This window comes from Cetorhinus maximus, chromosome 3 (genome assembly GCF_964194155.1).
Source record: "Cetorhinus maximus chromosome 3, sCetMax3.hap1.1, whole genome shotgun sequence".
NCBI lineage: Eukaryota > Metazoa > Chordata > Chondrichthyes > Lamniformes > Cetorhinidae > Cetorhinus > Cetorhinus maximus.
The window spans coordinates 178,144,645-178,162,097 of NC_135881.1; the positions used below are offsets into that span (position 1 = coordinate 178,144,645).

Genomic DNA, 17,453 nt, shown 5'->3' on the forward strand with positions numbered 1-17,453 from the left:
AACTTTTTTATAGGCTAACTTGAAATTGTTCTTTTTTAGCTTTGTGGAGTCTATTGCCTTCAGCAATTGAATTGTTCTTGAAACCAGATTGCAGGCTCTGAAACTTCACTAGTTGCTCTACATTTTTTATGTTTGCTAAGAACAACCAGGTGGCTAAATATATTTTCTTCTTATAGTTTCTATGCAAAATGTCTGCACTTCATCTGGGAGTATTTCATTACTTTCGAGAACTGATTTGCTCTTTGGTATGATTCACATTTTCAATATAACAATATTCATCTTCCTTGCTCACACGTCAATAATAAAACCCCAACCCTGATGCCCCTTAATTTCTGACTGGCCTACATTTGGAAATGTTTTGAATTTTTTCCAGACATGCATTTCATATAGAATGGGTGCAATTCACATAGCACGTTATTGATTGATTCTGCACAAGAGCTGTAAATGTGTTTGATTTATCACAAAGTGAACACTGCCTCCTCGTCTTTTTTAAATTGCCCTATTTATTATATATATATATATATAATATATATATATAATTATATATATAAAATATAAATATATATATATATATAAAATAATATATATATATTATTATATATTTATATATATATAGGTGAGCAGCAAGCCATAGAAATCAACAACCATGCTTAGTATCAAACTGATTGGCCAAAGCTTCCTGATTTCTCCCTTACTCCTTCCCCTCCCAACTACAGGTAGCAGAGTTGTTTCACTTACCAATAGTACATCTTAAATTGATCCCAAAACATTAAGATCAAAGATGTGTGGTTGTGAAACATTGCAAACTGGCCTTAGTATCCTGGGATACGTATGGAAGATGGGCAAGAAAAATCAGTGAACTTGATTATGAGCAAGCGTTGCATTATTAGCAAGTGAAGATCTTTGTTGAGAACAGGGCTTGGATCAGCTGAGACTGACCTTCAAAAAAGACAGTTTAAAATTGCCCAAAAGTTTGTTCTACTATTTGATTACCAACATTTTCCAGCTGGACTATGATTAATGTTTTGTAAAATGTCACAATTCCAATTGTCTTGCTTAAGCACAATGCATAAGAACGATTGGTTGCACATCTGCTTGATTGCTAATACTGACTTTGTTGCAAGTCACTATGGTGGGGTATTGGGAAAAGTTTTCAATAAGCAATAATCACATCTCAGTTAAATCTCATTGGCTACCATACTGGCAGTTGCTAATTGAAGGGAAAATTGGTGGCTGTAATTTTATAACACAGCACTGTAGGTGGGAAGCTTGAGCAGCTGGCAGTGCATTCTTGAAAGATGATCTTTCACTTTTTTTTTGTAATTTATTTTTTAACTGACTGCCCAACCCCATTAGTTTATTCCTCTTCTCTCCACCCCCCCACCCAGAACCTATCATTCAGTTAAATAGGATCTATCTGTGACCTTCTCTTGTTCATTTAATTGCTGTCCCATGATGACTTAATCTGCACAAATGGGATGAATTTCCACATTTAAGACACCCAGACTTCACTTTGCCACATTTCCTTTCGACCCCTCCACTACATAAGTCGTCAGACTGCCTGTTTGCCATTCAATCGTGGGTGATCTGCAATTTCCTCCAGTTAGACAGAGGAAGGATATACTTGCCATAGAGGGAGTGCATCAGAGGTTTACCAGACTAATTTCTGGGATGGCGGGATTGTCTTTTAAGGAGAGGTGATCTAATTGAAACTTTAAAATTCTTACGGGGCATGACATGTAGAGGTAGGTAGGATGTTTCTCCTGGATGGTGAGTCTAGAACCAGGGGACACATTCTCAGGATAAGGGGCAGGCCATTTAGGACTGAGATGAGGAGGAATTTTTTCACTCAGAAGGTGGTGAATCTTTAAAATCCTCTACCATAGAGGGCTGCAGAAGTTCAATCATTGAGCATGTTCAAGACAGAAATCAATAGATTTCTGGATACCACTTGACACCAAGGGATACAAGGATAGCGTGGGAAAGTGGTGTTGAGGTAGATGTTCAGCCATGATCTAATTGAATGGCAGAGCAGGCTCAGTGGGCCGAATGTCCTACTACTACTATGTTCCTGGACAGTGGGAAGACCGAAGCTACTATTTCAGCCTTTACCATTGATTCCCTTGCTGTTGATTCCATCCCCTACCCAGGGGATAACCTTGGGCTGAACTAGACTCCAACTTTGGTGTCCTATTTGACCTCAAACTAAGTTTCTGACTTCATACCCTCTCCATCATAAAATAGCCTACTTTCACCCTGTAACATCACCTGCCGCTCTCCTATCTCAGGCAATTTGATGCTGAAATCCTCACCCATGCCTGTGATTCCCTCCAGCCAGTCTACCATCCTCTACCCTCCATAAACTTCAGCTAAACTTTTGTTGACTGTATCCTACTCTGAACTTGGTTCTGCTCACTCATTGCCTCATGCTTGCAGATTAATATTGGCTCCTGGTCTCCAAATTTCTCATTTATCATTCTCATCCTCTTTTTTTTAATCCTTGGTTGTCTCCCTCATCCCATCTCTCACATCCTGCAGACCTGTGACAGCCATCACTCTTCTGTATTCCTCTGACACTGGTCTTTTATGCACCTTCTTGTTCTGTACCTTTGCCTTTTTTTACCTCCCTCCCCTTCTTCAACATCTGCCTTAAAACCCACATTGTGATCACACACTTGGGTCACCCCTCCTAATATCTCATTGATGGCATCCTTTTGGTGCCCTGGAATGTTTTCTACATTAGATGCATTATACACATCTGTTTCTGTTCTATTTCTACTTTTTGTGTAGAAACTAGGATAGTGCTATCTTATAACAACATTCCTTTGCCTTTTTCAGGAGACCAAGAAAGGCAAGGGAATAGTTTAAAACACCAGTGGAGTCAAACATTCTGAAAATATTGCAGATGCTGGAAATCTGAAATAAAAACAGAAACTGCTGGAAATACTCAGTGGGTCTCCAGCATCTGTGGAGAGAGGAACTGAGTCAATATTTAAAGTCAATGACCTTTCACCTAGAATAAATCAGTGGTGTAATGGGACTGAAGCAGATCCAGAGGCAGGCGAGGCAGAAATGACACAATGTGGTCTCCTCTACACTTGGGAGGCCAAATGCAGATTGGAACACTTCTGTTCAGTCAGCAAGCATAACCTTGAGCTTCAATTCGCCTGTCACTTCAATTCTTTGCACCATTCCCACTCTGACCTCTATCTTCAGTCTCCTACCCTATTCCACTGAAGCTCAATATAAGTTCAAGGAACAGCATCTCATCTTTCACTTAGGCACTTTATGGTCTTCCATACTCAACACTGAGTTTAACGATTTTAGATCATAACCTTTTCCCTCAATTTTTTTTCCTTTGTGTTTTCCTGCTTTTGGATGGCAGCTGTTACTGATGATTCTGCTTTCCCTTGTAGAGTGCTACTAGAGCCATCCTTTCTTCATTTGTCTCATTACCATCATCTCCCTATCATTTAATCTCTCTCTGGCTTTCAACCATATCACAGTCCTTCCTTTTTGTTCTTGCCCCACCCCTAACCTCTCCCTGCCTCTGCACTTGCCTAAAACTTGTAACATTTCTAACTTTTTCTGGTTCTGACAAAAGGTCATCAGCCGAAAATTATCTCCTGTTTCTCTTTCCACAGTGCTGCCCTACCTGCTGAGTGTTTCCTGCGTTTTCTATTTTTCAAACCAAGATTAACTGGATTAAACACTTTTTTAGTTGTAAGATTAATCGCAATAATTTCTTTTAAGATCAAGATTAAATAAATGCTGCTGGAATAGGCAGAAATGGGACTTTGGCCACACAGTTAGGTAGTGGTTGTCTTTTTTGGCTGTAAGATCATAAGTGAGAAAAGGGAATTGGGAATTGGATCTTGCACTGCTGAAAATCTTGCTTGTAATAAAGTTACGTTATTAAAAAAAAATGTTTATAGTGAAAAGCAGAAGCTGAATGAACAGCTGCTATAACTGATCTAGCACATCTTATTATAGTTCAGACACCTTTGTCCTATGTGCATGACTAGAAGGCAGTTCCATAAACAAATTTGGTCTCCCATGAAAGGGGAAACCTGCACCCCTGTATGAATTTGTGCACCCAGGGTTATGTTTAACCCCTAATTGTGGGGTATTGCTCACTGGAAGAAGGTCCATTACTTCCTTCTGCCCCTTTTTGAAAGACTTAATATAACATTTTAACAACTTTTTGAACTAATGACGAATTTCCATATTGTTACACACCTTGGGTGATATTCTGGTTGCATGCAGATACCAGGAGGGTAATTTTTTAACACTGTGATTGCCTGTTCCAATAACTAAAATATTATATTTTTTCTTAGGCCATTACTCCAAAGAGGCTGTTGACTTCAATCACAGTAAGTTATATTACCACACAGTATAGAATGCTGCATTAAATAGTTTGCTACTGATGGTGTGCATTAGTTGAGATTTTTATGCCTTCCAGTGAAACTGTGATCTTCTCATCTAAATAAGAAAATAGTGACTGGAATAATTTTATCACTGAATGTACATCTTTGACATGTTAGATACTGAATAATTTGCATCCCAGTGTTATAACCATGCTACGACTGTGGAATGCATATTTATATAGCATAGTGGATTGATACACCTTCTTCCATTTAGGTAGTTAATTACTTGTAGTTTAGTGATCATATAGGATATAGGGCAGAGAAACAGGCCATTTGGCTGAACCAGTCCAAGTTTGTGTTCTTGCTCTACTTGAGCCTCCTCTATATTTCTTCATCTAAATCCATCAGCATGACTCTCTGTGTTCCCTTCTCTCTCATACACTTCTCTGGTCTCCCCTTAAATGCATCTATTCTATTCGCTTCAACCACCTTGTGGTAGCAAGTTCCATATTCTGACCACTCTTTGGATGCTATCTTGTATTGGTGGCCTCTAGTTTTGCTCTCCCTCACCACCCCTGCCCCCCACCCCCAATGGAAACATACAGATGAATTTCTCAGTCCTGCGGAAGCAATCTTGATATTAGGGGAGCCGTACAGAATTTTGATGAAATCATATTAGGCCAGCTGTGTGACATGTTCTTGCCTGTGTCTGCTTTTCTTGGGTTTGGGCCCTCTTAGCCGATTAGGGTGGTTAATATGGCAATTAGTTCCTATTCTGGCAATGGATTGAAATTTTTCCAGTGGTGCATGGGCCCTGCTGTGACAGAAGGCCAGCAACGCAGCAGGATATCTGAGATGCGAGATATTTGAAACTTTTTATTAATATGTTGGCAGTAAATCACAATGCTCAGGTTTCCAAAGCAGAAGATATGCTGGTGCAGTCACATCTTGGAGACTGATATCTTCACTAATGTTGTACCTGCTGCAATGACAACTGCCCCTCTCCTATTGAAGGTGCCTCTATGTTGCTGCTGCCCATACTACGATCATGACCCACTTGGCAAAATCCAGCCCGTTATCTTGGTGTCCACTCTATTAAAACCTTTCATAATTTTTAAGGTCACCCCTCAGCCTTCTCTTTTCAAGAGAGAAGACACCCCAGCCGATTCATCCTCTCCAATAGATATAATACCCCATTTCTGGTATCACCCTTGTAAATCCTTTTTGCACCCTCTCCAATGTCTTTTATATCTTCTTGATAATGAGGTGGTCAGAATTATATGGAGAACTCCGGGAATGGTCAAACAAAGGTTCAGTACAAGTTTAGAATAATTTCTTTACAATTCTATGCCTCGAGAAATAAACCCTCATGCTTGATTTCCTTTTTTATGGCCTTGTTAACCTGTGTCACTTTTTTTAGTAATTTGTGCACCCAGATCCCTTAACTCCTCTATCGCATTTAGATTTTTATTTTGTAAGTAATATACAACCTCCTCATTTTTCTTGTTAAAATGGAATCTCTTGTTTTGTCTTGATTAAAATTTCCCTTCTCTTCCACTTGCTTCTGTCAACCGAAGGGAGCATTGACAAAGCCATGGAAGAAAAGACTGCAAGACCTAGTTGCTTGGGGAGTGTAGGGAAGGAGCTCCAGAATGAGATGGATTGCATGTATGTGCCTGTGTGATCTAGGGATCACTGGGAATAATTGGTAAATTAATTTCAACATTGATATGCCCATTCTACAAGTTTGTTAATATCCTTTTGTAATTTGTTGCCATGCTCCATATTATTGAATATCCTCCCCCTCCCCAATTTGGTGTCATCTGCAAATTTAGAAATTTTGTTTTTGATTCCAAAGTTTAAATTGTTAATATAAATTGTGAACAACGGTGGTTCTCGCACTGAACACTGCTTCCCAAATGCAACTCTGAATAACTACCCTTTACCCCTACTCCTTGCTTTCTGTCCTGGAACTGTCTGGTAAGCATTCAGTAACTTGTCCCCTGACTCTGCATTATATGACCTTATCCATTAGTCTATTATCAAAGGCCTTTTTTAAAAATCTAGATAAATCAATCTAAATAAATAACTGTCTTTTACCTCTTCGGAATCTATGCTGACTATTCATTATTGTACTTCTGATTTTTAGATATTCTATTCTCCCCTAGGGGATTCCATTATTTTCCCTAGCGCTGCTGTGAACTTAATTGGTCTATAATCCCGTTGGACATGTTCAACCTCCATTCTTAAATTTAGGTATAACATTAGTTATCTCAGTCTTCTGTCACTACACCTTTCTCTAACATACTATTAAAAATGTGAAGTATTGGCTCTATGATCTCATGCCTAGATTTTTTTTTTAATGCATGATGTAATCTATTCGGACCAGAGGTTTCATCCTTTTTAAGTTTGATTAGTTTGTTTAATATTTCACTTTTTATTTTAAATGCAGTTATCTCATTTTTAATCTCATCACCTCATGTTCCGGCCACTTTTAATCTCTTCATATTCTACTCTTCTATCGGCAAATATGGCAACAGTGTTCCATAAAGAGCAATGATATAAATGACCATTCATTGTGAGGTTGATGGATTTGTTTGAAGAAGGAATGTTTTTAAAATAAAGAAAGACTTGCATTTATATCGTGCCTTTCATGACCCCCAAAGCACTTTAGTGCCCATTAAGTACGTTTCATATGCAGTCACTATTGTGTATGTAAATATAAATTTGTGTAAAAAAAATGTAAAGAAATAGCAGCCAATTTGCATACAGCAAGCTCCCACAAACACAGTGCGATAACATTTCATCTGAAAGATGACACCTCTGACAGTGCTCAGTATTCGGTACTTGATAAGACACTGGGAGAACACATTTTAAATAGAGCCATGGAATCCTTAACATTCATGTGATCAACAGGAACAGTCAGATGATGGTTTCTCCCCACAATTAGACCTTTGATGCTTTACCCTTCAATGCAACTATCTTGAGTAAAATATTAATGATGGACTTGGATTTCATGTGTGGTTGAACTTTAGCATTTCTCCTATAGCATTAGGATATTAATGGGCATGCCACTTTATTACAGGAAAAATGTGAATGTTGAACCAGGATAAAACACCACTGTCATTGTGGGGAGAAGATCTCTCTTTTTTGACTCGATCTTTGTAGACATTTTCATAAGAAAATAATTGAAGAAAACCTGCCCCTCGAAAAGTCTTAACTGAAATGCGATGGACATGTTCTATAAAATCCTTACAATATACCCATCTAAAATTGTGAAAAGGACTGAGAAAGTGTATCATTGAGCCTTGAATTTGGAACAGTTACCTGATGCTGAGTACATCTTTCCATTTAACTGTACAGTACTCTTCCTTTATTTTGGCATGGTTCCTATTTCATTTTGATATGTTGGTTTCTCTGACACTATACTGAACTGTGATCTTTGTTGATTTGCCCTTCTGGAGCATCTCTTGTTTTGTCTAGATTAAAATTTCCCTTCTCTTCCACTTGCTTCTGTCACCCAAAGGGAGCATGGACAAAGTTATGGAAGAAAGACTGCAAGACCTAGTTGTTTGGGGAGTGTAGGAAAGGAACTCCAGAATGAGATGGATTGCATGAATGTGTCTGCGTGATCTAGGGATCACTGGGAATGCCAAAGACCTTTAGTGAATCTGAAGTTTCAAAATGCCAGTTGCAGTAGTGAAAAATCCTACTGTATCTCTTAACTGTCTATTCAGGAGCAACAAAGAGGTCTGAACAAAGTACATGGCTAGACCCTTGTTTGAGAGCGGTGTAAGATTTGGGGAGGACTAATATGGAAAGCAAAGACTTTGAAATTACATTTTTTAAATAAAAGGTTTTTTATGCAGTTAAATTTTGATTTAATTAAAGCCTGGATAGCACTGTATTTGTTACTTTAAATTTAGTCATTTTTTTCTGTGTATGGATTTTATGAATAAAATTTAATGTTAATTCTTGATCTCTCTTTTTCATTGCAAATAGAAAAGCAACTTGCATACACCAGGTAAGTTGAATTATATTTTGATATTAGCTGATGTGACTTATAGTCTCTTCTGCTAATGTACACTCACCCAAACCACTAAATACCTGCAACTGTGAGTGAATTTCTAATTTTGTCTTTTTCCCATGTTGAGAGCTTTGCCAACATTTTTCTAAGGATATCTGCTGTCACAGCAACTGAAATGGCTTCAAGTTAGAATTGAACAGATGAGTTCCTTCACTCTTTAGTTAACAGTATTGTATTTAAATCTGAACCCTTGGATGGACTTATTTTAAAAATAAGTGACTTATACTGTGTTTATGTTGTTAGTTCATTTTCACACTCTTAAGCCTTAATAGACTTGTATTAGTAGTGAGGTTGATGTACTCAGAGCTATTGTGTTGTCTGAAACTTGGAATGTCACTGAACATGCTGTTTTAACAGCAGGAAAGATGCATTTGACATTAGGGTTAAAATTGGTCATCATTGCACCTGTTTTCCAGACAAAAAAATTAAACAATTTCACAGGGCTGTGCCCCATGCCCCAAGGATGCCTGAAAAACACCCAACACATTACTGGCTGTGGACAGTTTTCAGTTGTTGGGGTGGCTGCCTAAATTAGGTGATGTAGCCTACCAAGGAGACCTATCAAAAGGTTAAGTTTTATCCTTTTTTCTTTCAACTTGTTTGGAACCAGGAGGAGCAGGACTGTTTCTCCTACTTCATATCACATGATTGGCCCTCACCTGTTGCCCCTCACTAGTGACTGGAAATTTATGTCAATGTTTCTAAATGTTCTGTTTTCATTTATAGCTTTAGCAAGCCCTGGAGGCCCCAATGCAGTGCGCACAAGTAATTTCACCATGATTGGATCCCACAAGTTCTCACTCTCTTCAGTAGGAAACACAAAATTCCAACTAGATAAGGTTAGCAAACTGGAGTACTACATTAGTCACATTAATCTTCTGCCTGATCTTGTGCAGTTTTAGTATATCATGCATTTCCTTTGTTTAAAATGCTATGTGATATTCTGTTCGGTTATACACATGCCTTAGATGCTTTTTCTGCCTATTAAATCTCTAATGTTTAATTCTAAGACTTGATTTAAAATTGCAATGGTCATGTAAGTTTACTTAAAGTTCAGTGGCATATCTTAGGATGCACATTTCTAAGTTAAAAGCATCAAACCTGAGTTGATTATAATTACAAGCAATATTTGATTTAGAGTAATTACAAGATTTATATGTTTAATTAAAATTACACCATCAAGATATATTACACACTGCAGATACTTACAAATGGGATTTTATTTCCTTTAGCTTTAAATTATTCTTTGAATGGAAATTCATTATAATGCCAGTTGGTTACCAGTCGCAGGATTTCTGCATTGCAAGTTCTGACACCACCAACATTATTTGGATGGGGTCACATTTCATTATTACCAAGACATATTTGGTCTGTCCGCCTTCCAAATATTCAAATCTCACTCTCTGGTGTCAGCATTAAGATCAAGCGTATGCTTAGGTGGCCAAGCTGTATACTAGTGCTTTGCTAATGCCTTCTAGATTTGTCCAATATAAGTCTCAGGGATGGATTTTCATAATGAAGCTTCATCAAGTAATTGTTATTATAAAGTTCTAACATATCAATGTTTACTTCATATAGTAATTTTATTTTGACACCCTGTTTGATGGTTCTATGATGTAAACCATATAGTATCTGGACTTGGAAGATTACATTCAAACAGAAGTGAGCCATTCAGTTAGACTGTAGCTGATCTGTGCCTCAGCTCTGCTTACCTGCTTTAGCTCCAGATCACCACAATGGGCCATGTAGACCATGTTTTAAAAATGTAATATACATCAATTATTGCTGAAAAAAAGTCATGTCTAAGCTTAGACATGTCTCTTTTTTTCAGCAATTCTCAAGTTCTGTACTACCAAACAACTATTTGTATAACCTAGGATGGGTGGAATAGGATTAGGCCATTCAGTCCCTAGATTAGATCATAGCCAATCTGTATCTTGACTCCATGTGTGTCAGCTATTGCTCATTTAGTAGCACTCTTGCCTCTGAGTCCAAAGGTTCTGGGTTCTAATCCCCCTTCAGGACTTGAGCACAAAAATCAAGGCTGATACTCCATTGCAGTACTGGAAGTGCGCTACACTGTTGGAGATTCCGTCTTTCAGATAAGACGTAAAACTGAGGCCCCGTCTGCCCCCTCAAATGGACGTAAAAGATCCCATGGAGCTATTTTGATGAAGAGCAGAGGAATTATCCTGGCGTCCTGTATTTATATTTATCCCTCAATCGACATCACAAAAACAGATTAGACTTTTGCGTTCTATTTCTTTTTAAATATTGCCACATCTTGATAAATAACTTGTATATAACTTGTATATAACTTGTTTTACTCATGCTATGCACAGTAACTCATTCAGCATTTGTAAAATTTTGCTTTTATAAATGTTGCTGGTATTTGTATTTTCCAAGATGAAATTTTATGGTCAGGGCAATCAGCTTCAGGGAAACCTGTTCCAGGAAAAGGTTTCTATGTTTGCCTTGTTCATGGGTCACCACTTGCTAGCATAATCAATGTGTCTATTGACACTTGTGTGCTGCATAACACACTCCTTATGATCGATAATGCTGCTTTTATTGTTTGTTGCATTTGACCCTGTTGCTATAACGTATTTAATAAGAGTGAATTTTTGCACATGCTATTTTTAAATGTATGGGGAAGCAACTTGTTAAAAGGAATACATTCTATGATGACATTAAGCTTGGCCAAATGCAAAGTGTCTGGGCTCTTGATTAAAGCTGCAGTCATTGCATTTCAAGGTTCAGATTGAGGATGTTTAGCTGGCCAGCCACTGTGCTAAATTACTTTTCAACTTCTTTAGGGGTAGGAAACATTGCATGAATACTTGATAGTTTCTATTCTCTACCCTTGTACTAGTTGTAACAGTTATCCAATCAATCACCTGATTCACCACTATTTTAATGGTGATTTCCTGCCAGTTGCTTCTGTACTACTGCTGTTTATTTTCACAGCACAAATTTATTGCTGAAGTGCTCAAATTAAGTGTTTCAGTCTGCACAATAGTTGCTTTTGTGCATGGCTGTGTTTCCTTGATAGCATAATTATTTACTCTTTTCGCTGAGTGGAGTGTAGGGGTTCACTAATGACCCACTGCTTTGAAGCATTAAAGCAAAATTCGGTATAAAAAATTAAGTATAAATTTACTGCTTGTAAAGCCACAAATATTTTGTTTCACCCTACCTAACCGACCCACGATGTAAATATGATAACTCCTTGTTAAATTTTATTTACCTGAAATCATACTAGTACTGGGCTTTCCACTTGGTGTCACAATTTAGCATAGAAATAATTTATTTGGCCATAAAATTAGACAACTTTTTTTTGTCTAACTTTGGTTTGTTTTTTTAAGGACCTGGAAAAGTAATTTCTATGACACTAAGGTGTACACTACACAGTCAAAATATCAAAGTAAAACAACATGTAGCATGAACCCATAAGATAGAAAGCTTGAGATAAGTAAAATGACGCAGCTGTGTTAACTCATATGATCAGACATAGAGGATATGGTATGACTATGCTGCAGCTGGATTTATAAATGAATTGTTGCAATTCTGTAACTAGCTCTAGCCTTGTCTTGTGAGCATCAATATGTGCAGCATAATAACGATAAGATGAATAAAGCCTTTATACCGCTCTTTGTGAAGTCTTTGTAACATCACATGGCCCTCAGTGGTGCTGCACTATGCAAATATTTTAGTGGTAGTCAGTGGCTATCAACCTCATCAGGGAAGCTGATATTCATCACAGTACTAAATATTTCTGAAATAGAGATTTTCATCACACTAATGTCACCTCCTGGTAGCCTTACGGTCACAATTCTATCATGCAATATAAAATAACAGACTTGCGTGTTGTGTATTAGTAACAAACTATCTAGTTAGGACATTGATTAAAAGCACTGACCAAATGTAATATGCACTTCTTTGGTTCTTTACAGGTTCCTTTCTTGTCTCCGCTTGAAGGTCACATTTATGTAAAACTGCAGTGCCAGGTTGGTTCCACAATTGAGGAACGTGGATTTTTGGTAAGCTTTCTTTGGTTATAATTGGAAACAATCACTGCTGCTTGCTCCTTGTTTTGAAGCGTTAATGATTCATTTGAAAAGGAAGAGCTTGCGTTTAAATAAATTTTCACATCCTCGGGCCATCACAACTGTTTAATAGTCAACTAATTTTTTTTTGCAAGTCATATTAATGTTTCTGCACATCCATATGAGAGCACATGAAGACTGAGTGCACATGTGTGATCCCAAAACAATATCATAGAGTCATAGAGGTCTACAGAAAATAAAAAAGTCCTTCGGCCCATCGAGTCTGCGCCGGTCAAACAAGTACCTAACTATTCTAATCCCATTTTCCAGCACCAGGCCCATAGCCTTGTATGCCATGGCATGGCAAGTACACATCCAAATACTTCTTAAATGTTATGAGGGTTTCTGCCTCTACCACCCTTTCAGGCAATGAGTTCCAGATTCCCACCACCCTCTGAGTGAAAAAATTCTTCCTCACATCCCCTCTAAACCTCTTGCCCCTTACCTTAAATCTATGCCCCCTGGTTATTGATCCAAGGGGAAAAGTTCCTTCCTGTCTACCCTATCTATGCCCCTCATAATTTTACACACCTCAATCAGGTCCCCCTCAATCTCCTCTGCTCCAGGGAAAATAACCCCAGTGTATCCAATCTCTCCTCATAACTAAAACTCTCCAGCCCAGGCAACATCCGGGTAAATATCCTCTGCACCCTCTCTAGTGCAATCACATCCTTCCTATAATGCGGATTCCAGAACTGTATGCAATACTCTAGCTGTGGCCTAACCAGCGTTTTATACAGTTCCAACATAACCTCCCTGCTCTTATATTCTATGCCTCGGCTAATAAAGGCAAGTATCCCATATGTCTTAACCACCTTATCTACCTGTCCCGCTACCTTAAGGGACCGATGAGCATGCACACCAAGGTCCCTCTAATCCTCAGTACTTCCCAGGGTCCTACCATTCACCATGTATTCCCGTGCCTTGTTTGTCCTGCCCAAGTGCATCACCTCACACTTATCCAGATTAAATTCCATTTGCCACTGATCAGCCCATCTCACCAGCCCATCTATATCCTCCTTTAATCTAAGGCTATCCTCCTCACTATTTACCACCCCACCAATTTTTGTGTCATCCGCAAATTTACTGATCAACGCTCCTAAATTCAAGTCTAAATCGCTTATATATACCACAAACAGCAAGGGACCCAAAACCGATCCCTGTGGAGCCCCACTGGACACAGGCATCCAGTCACAAAAACACCCCTCGACCATCACCCTTTGCTTCCTGCTACTCAGCCAATTCTGGATCTAGTTTGCCAAATTGCCTTGGATCCCATGGGCTCTTACCTTCGTTATCAGTCTCCCATACGGGACCTTATCGAAAGCCTTGCTGAAGTCCAAGTAGACTACGTCAAATGCATTGCCCTCATCTACACACCTGGTCACCTCTTCGACAAACTCAGTCAAATTGGTCAGACATGACTTCCCCTTAACAAAACCATGCTGATTGTCCTTGATTACTCTCTGCCTCTCCAAGTGTAGATTAATTATGTCCCTCAGAATTGCTTCCAATAGTTTCCCCACCACTGAGGTTAGACAGACTGGCCTGTAGTTCCCTGGTTTATCCCTTCCTCCCTTCTTGAATAACGGTACCAAATTGGCTGTCCTCCAGTCCTCTGGCACCTCTCCTGTAGCCAGAGAGGTATTGAAAATTATTGCCAGCGCCCCTGCTATCTCCTCCCTTACCTCACTCCAACAGCCTGGGATACATTTCATCCGGGCCTGGAGATTTATCTACTTTTAAGCCTGCCAGAACACTTAGAACCTCCCTTTCTATGCTAATTTATTTAATTATATCACAGTCCTTCTGCCTGATTTCCAAACCCACGTCGTCCCTCTCACTTGTGAACGTCGATACAAAGTATTCATTTAGAACCCTACCTACGTCTTCCAGCTCCACACACCCATTACCACTATGGTCCTTAATGGACCCTACTCTTTCCCTAGTTATCCTCTTACTCTTAATGTACTTGTAAAATAACTTTGGATTTTCCTTTATTTTACCTGCCAATGATTTTTCATGCCCCCTTTTTGCTCTCCTAATTTCCTTTTTAAGTTCTCCCCTACATATTCTATTCTCCTCTAGGGCTTCCGCTGTTTTGAGCCCTCGTTATCTGCTATAAGCCTTCCTTTTTCTCTTTATCCAATTGTGTATATCCCTCGACATCCAGGATTCCCTGGATTTGTTGGTCCCACCCTTTGTCTTTACTGGAATATGTTGGCCCTGTAGTCTCCCTATTTCCTGCTTGAATGAGTCCCACTGCTCTGATGCAGATTTACCTAAAAGTAGCTGCTCCCAGTCCACTCTGGCCAAATCATATCTGATCTTATTAAAATCGGCATTCCCCCAATTTAGAACTCTGATTTATGGCCCATCCTTGCCCTTTTCCATAACAACCTTGAATCTATCTGCAAAATGTTCCCCCACTGATACCTCTACCACTTGCCCTGTTTCATTCTCTAAAATTAAGTCCAGGACCGCCCCCTACCGTCCACGTACTGGCTTAAAAGGCTCTCTTGGATGCATTTTAAGAATTCTGCTCCCTCTAAACCTATCACACTATGACTAACCCAGTTAATGTTGGGGAAGTTGAAATCCCCAACTATTACTATCCTATTATTTTTACACTTCGCTGAAATTTGCCTACATATCTGCTCTTCTGTTTCCCTCTGACTGTTTGGAGGTCTATAGTACACTTCCAGCAGTGTGATTGCTCCTTTTTTGTTTTTCAGTTCTACCCATATGGCTTCATTTGAGGAGCCTTCTAAGATATCATCCCTCCTTACTACTGTAATTGATTCCATGATCAATATTGCGACACCCCCTCCTCTTTTATCTCCTTCCCTGTCTTGCCTGAAGACCCTATATCCTGGAATATTGAGCTGCCAATCCTGCCCCTCTCTCAACTATGTCTCTGTGACAGCAATGACATCATACTTCCATGTGTTAATTTGTGCCCTCAACTCATCTGCCTTATTCGTCAGACTCCTTGCATTAAAATAACTACCATCCAACCTTGCCAAACTCCTTCGTGCCTTAACTGGCTTGTAATTTCTCTGCCTTCCAGACTCACTTGCTCTCTCTTCTAATTTTGGCTGTGCATCTCCCCCTGCTGAACCCCCTCTCAGGATCCCATCCCCCTGCCAAGTTAGTTTAAACCCTCCCCAACAACACTAGCAAACCTCCCTGCAAGGATGTTGGTCCCATTCCAGTTCAGGTGCAACCCGTCATGCATGCGCCCAGACTACTGGAATTGACTGGAGAGGAAACTAGAATTGGGGCTTGCTGAAGCACATTTCTTTATGGAGCTTGGAAGCTGAAGCTGTTTGCTACCTGTTCCAAGTGGGTACGCGTGCTGCTAGTAGACTGCTAAATAGTTGGAGTGTTGGAAATGGTTGTCACACACCTAGAAATGGAATGGCGTCTCCCTCCATGGACATGTACCGGAACTCTCACAGGGCACCTGGCTCTGAAGCACTTCCCACAGGCCATGAGTGAAGGGCTTCTCAGCTGTGTTGATATGCTGGCAGTTGGTTAGGTTGTAGCAGCGGGTGAAGGGCAGCCTTGCCACGTGCACCAGACAGGAAGGATGTCTGCCACTGTGGCTATGCTGATGCTGCACCTGATTATTGGATTTTGGTGAACATTTCTGCCTTTACCTTGAAGTTATAGCCCTGACTTTGATCCCTTGATTCTGAATTAAGGAATTTTTATTACTTTCAAAAGGAAAAATAAACATAAAACTCCAAAATAACTAAGCCACTTATTAGAATATAAGGCAGAACCTTTGGGTCGATGAGTGGGGTGGGCCCCGTTCGCCGACACATAAAATGACGCATGGTGATGTCGAGCGTGCGACCCAACATCACCGTGTGTCATTCAGATATTCAGTTCGGCCAGCGGGCGCGCGGCCAACTCCAGTGCGTGCCCGCCTGCCGAACTGCCAAAGGCCTATTAAGGCTATTTAAATATCAATTAAAATACTTAACTGAGCTGCCTGCCCAACCTCAAATTTGGCGGGCAGTCTAAGAGCCCAGGTGGCCTTCGCATTTATTATGAAACCTCATCCACGGGTGAGATGAGGTTTCATGAAGCTTTTTAAAGTTTAATAACATTTTAAAATAAAATTCATTGACATGTCCCTGCTCATATGACAGTCACATGAGGGGACATGTCTTAAAAAAATTTTTTCTCTTTATTAAAATTTTTAAAAATCAAACTGACCTCCCTGAGGCAGCTCTTTGCCTCAGGGAGATTTCTATGATCTTTCGTGCACATGTGAGAAAGAGCACAGGCCCCATCTCAGCCAATTCCCCCCACCCGCACAGGGAGCACTCAGCGCTTCCGGGTGCTCATCACACTGGTTGGGCCTTAATTGGCCCGCCCACATAAAATGGCGGCACGCAACTGATCGTGGGTGGCGATTGGCTGCGCGCCCACCCGTGCCCACTCCCACCCAACCCCCCCGACGGGGAGAAAATTCCCCCATAAAGTTTTATTTTACCAGTCAAGAACACCTATATTTACAATTGCAGAACACTAGATAAGAGGATCTTCACAAAGCTAACTCCAGATACACTTATTTCATTTTACCATCTCACCATTCTCACACGAATTGGGAATGAGGTAGGAACTGGGAGGGATGTTGATTATGGCATGTACTTGCTTGTTTTTATTTGCATGGTGTTTGGCATTGATTTTCCTTGAGACAATCAGCACTGGAGCTGACTGCCTCAGGGTGAACCAAAGTTCTAGGAAAGACCAGGATCAGGTTTTGGCTCCTTTGCATATTTGCATATACATCTGCCCTAACGTTTGCTTCAGAAGTGGATGAAGGATGCCTCATGTTTGCCCTTTACCAAGATGGCATCCTGAGCAATTTGTGGCAGA

At 39.8% G+C, this 17,453-nt stretch overlaps 1 protein-coding gene and 1 non-coding gene across 3 annotated transcripts in view; one reads left to right on the forward strand and one right to left on the reverse strand.

The window, feature by feature from the left end:
• The window catches only part of anln (anillin, actin binding protein), a 108,156-nt gene that overhangs the window by 68,829 nt on the left and 21,874 nt on the right, over nt 1–17,453 (forward strand). For both annotated transcript variants that reach the window (XM_078539324.1, XM_078539325.1), the window contains exons 18-21: nt 4,338–4,373; nt 8,370–8,391; nt 9,181–9,293; nt 12,408–12,494. In XM_078539324.1, coding sequence (XP_078395450.1) covers nt 4,338–4,373; nt 8,370–8,391; nt 9,181–9,293; nt 12,408–12,494 — 258 coding nt within the window. The remainder of the gene's footprint in view (nt 1–4,337; nt 4,374–8,369; nt 8,392–9,180; nt 9,294–12,407; nt 12,495–17,453) is intronic.
• Nucleotides 1,085–1,219, reverse strand: LOC144679247 (U4 spliceosomal RNA). The gene has a single exon (XR_013576279.1). It is a non-coding gene; the product is annotated as a U4 spliceosomal RNA (small nuclear RNA).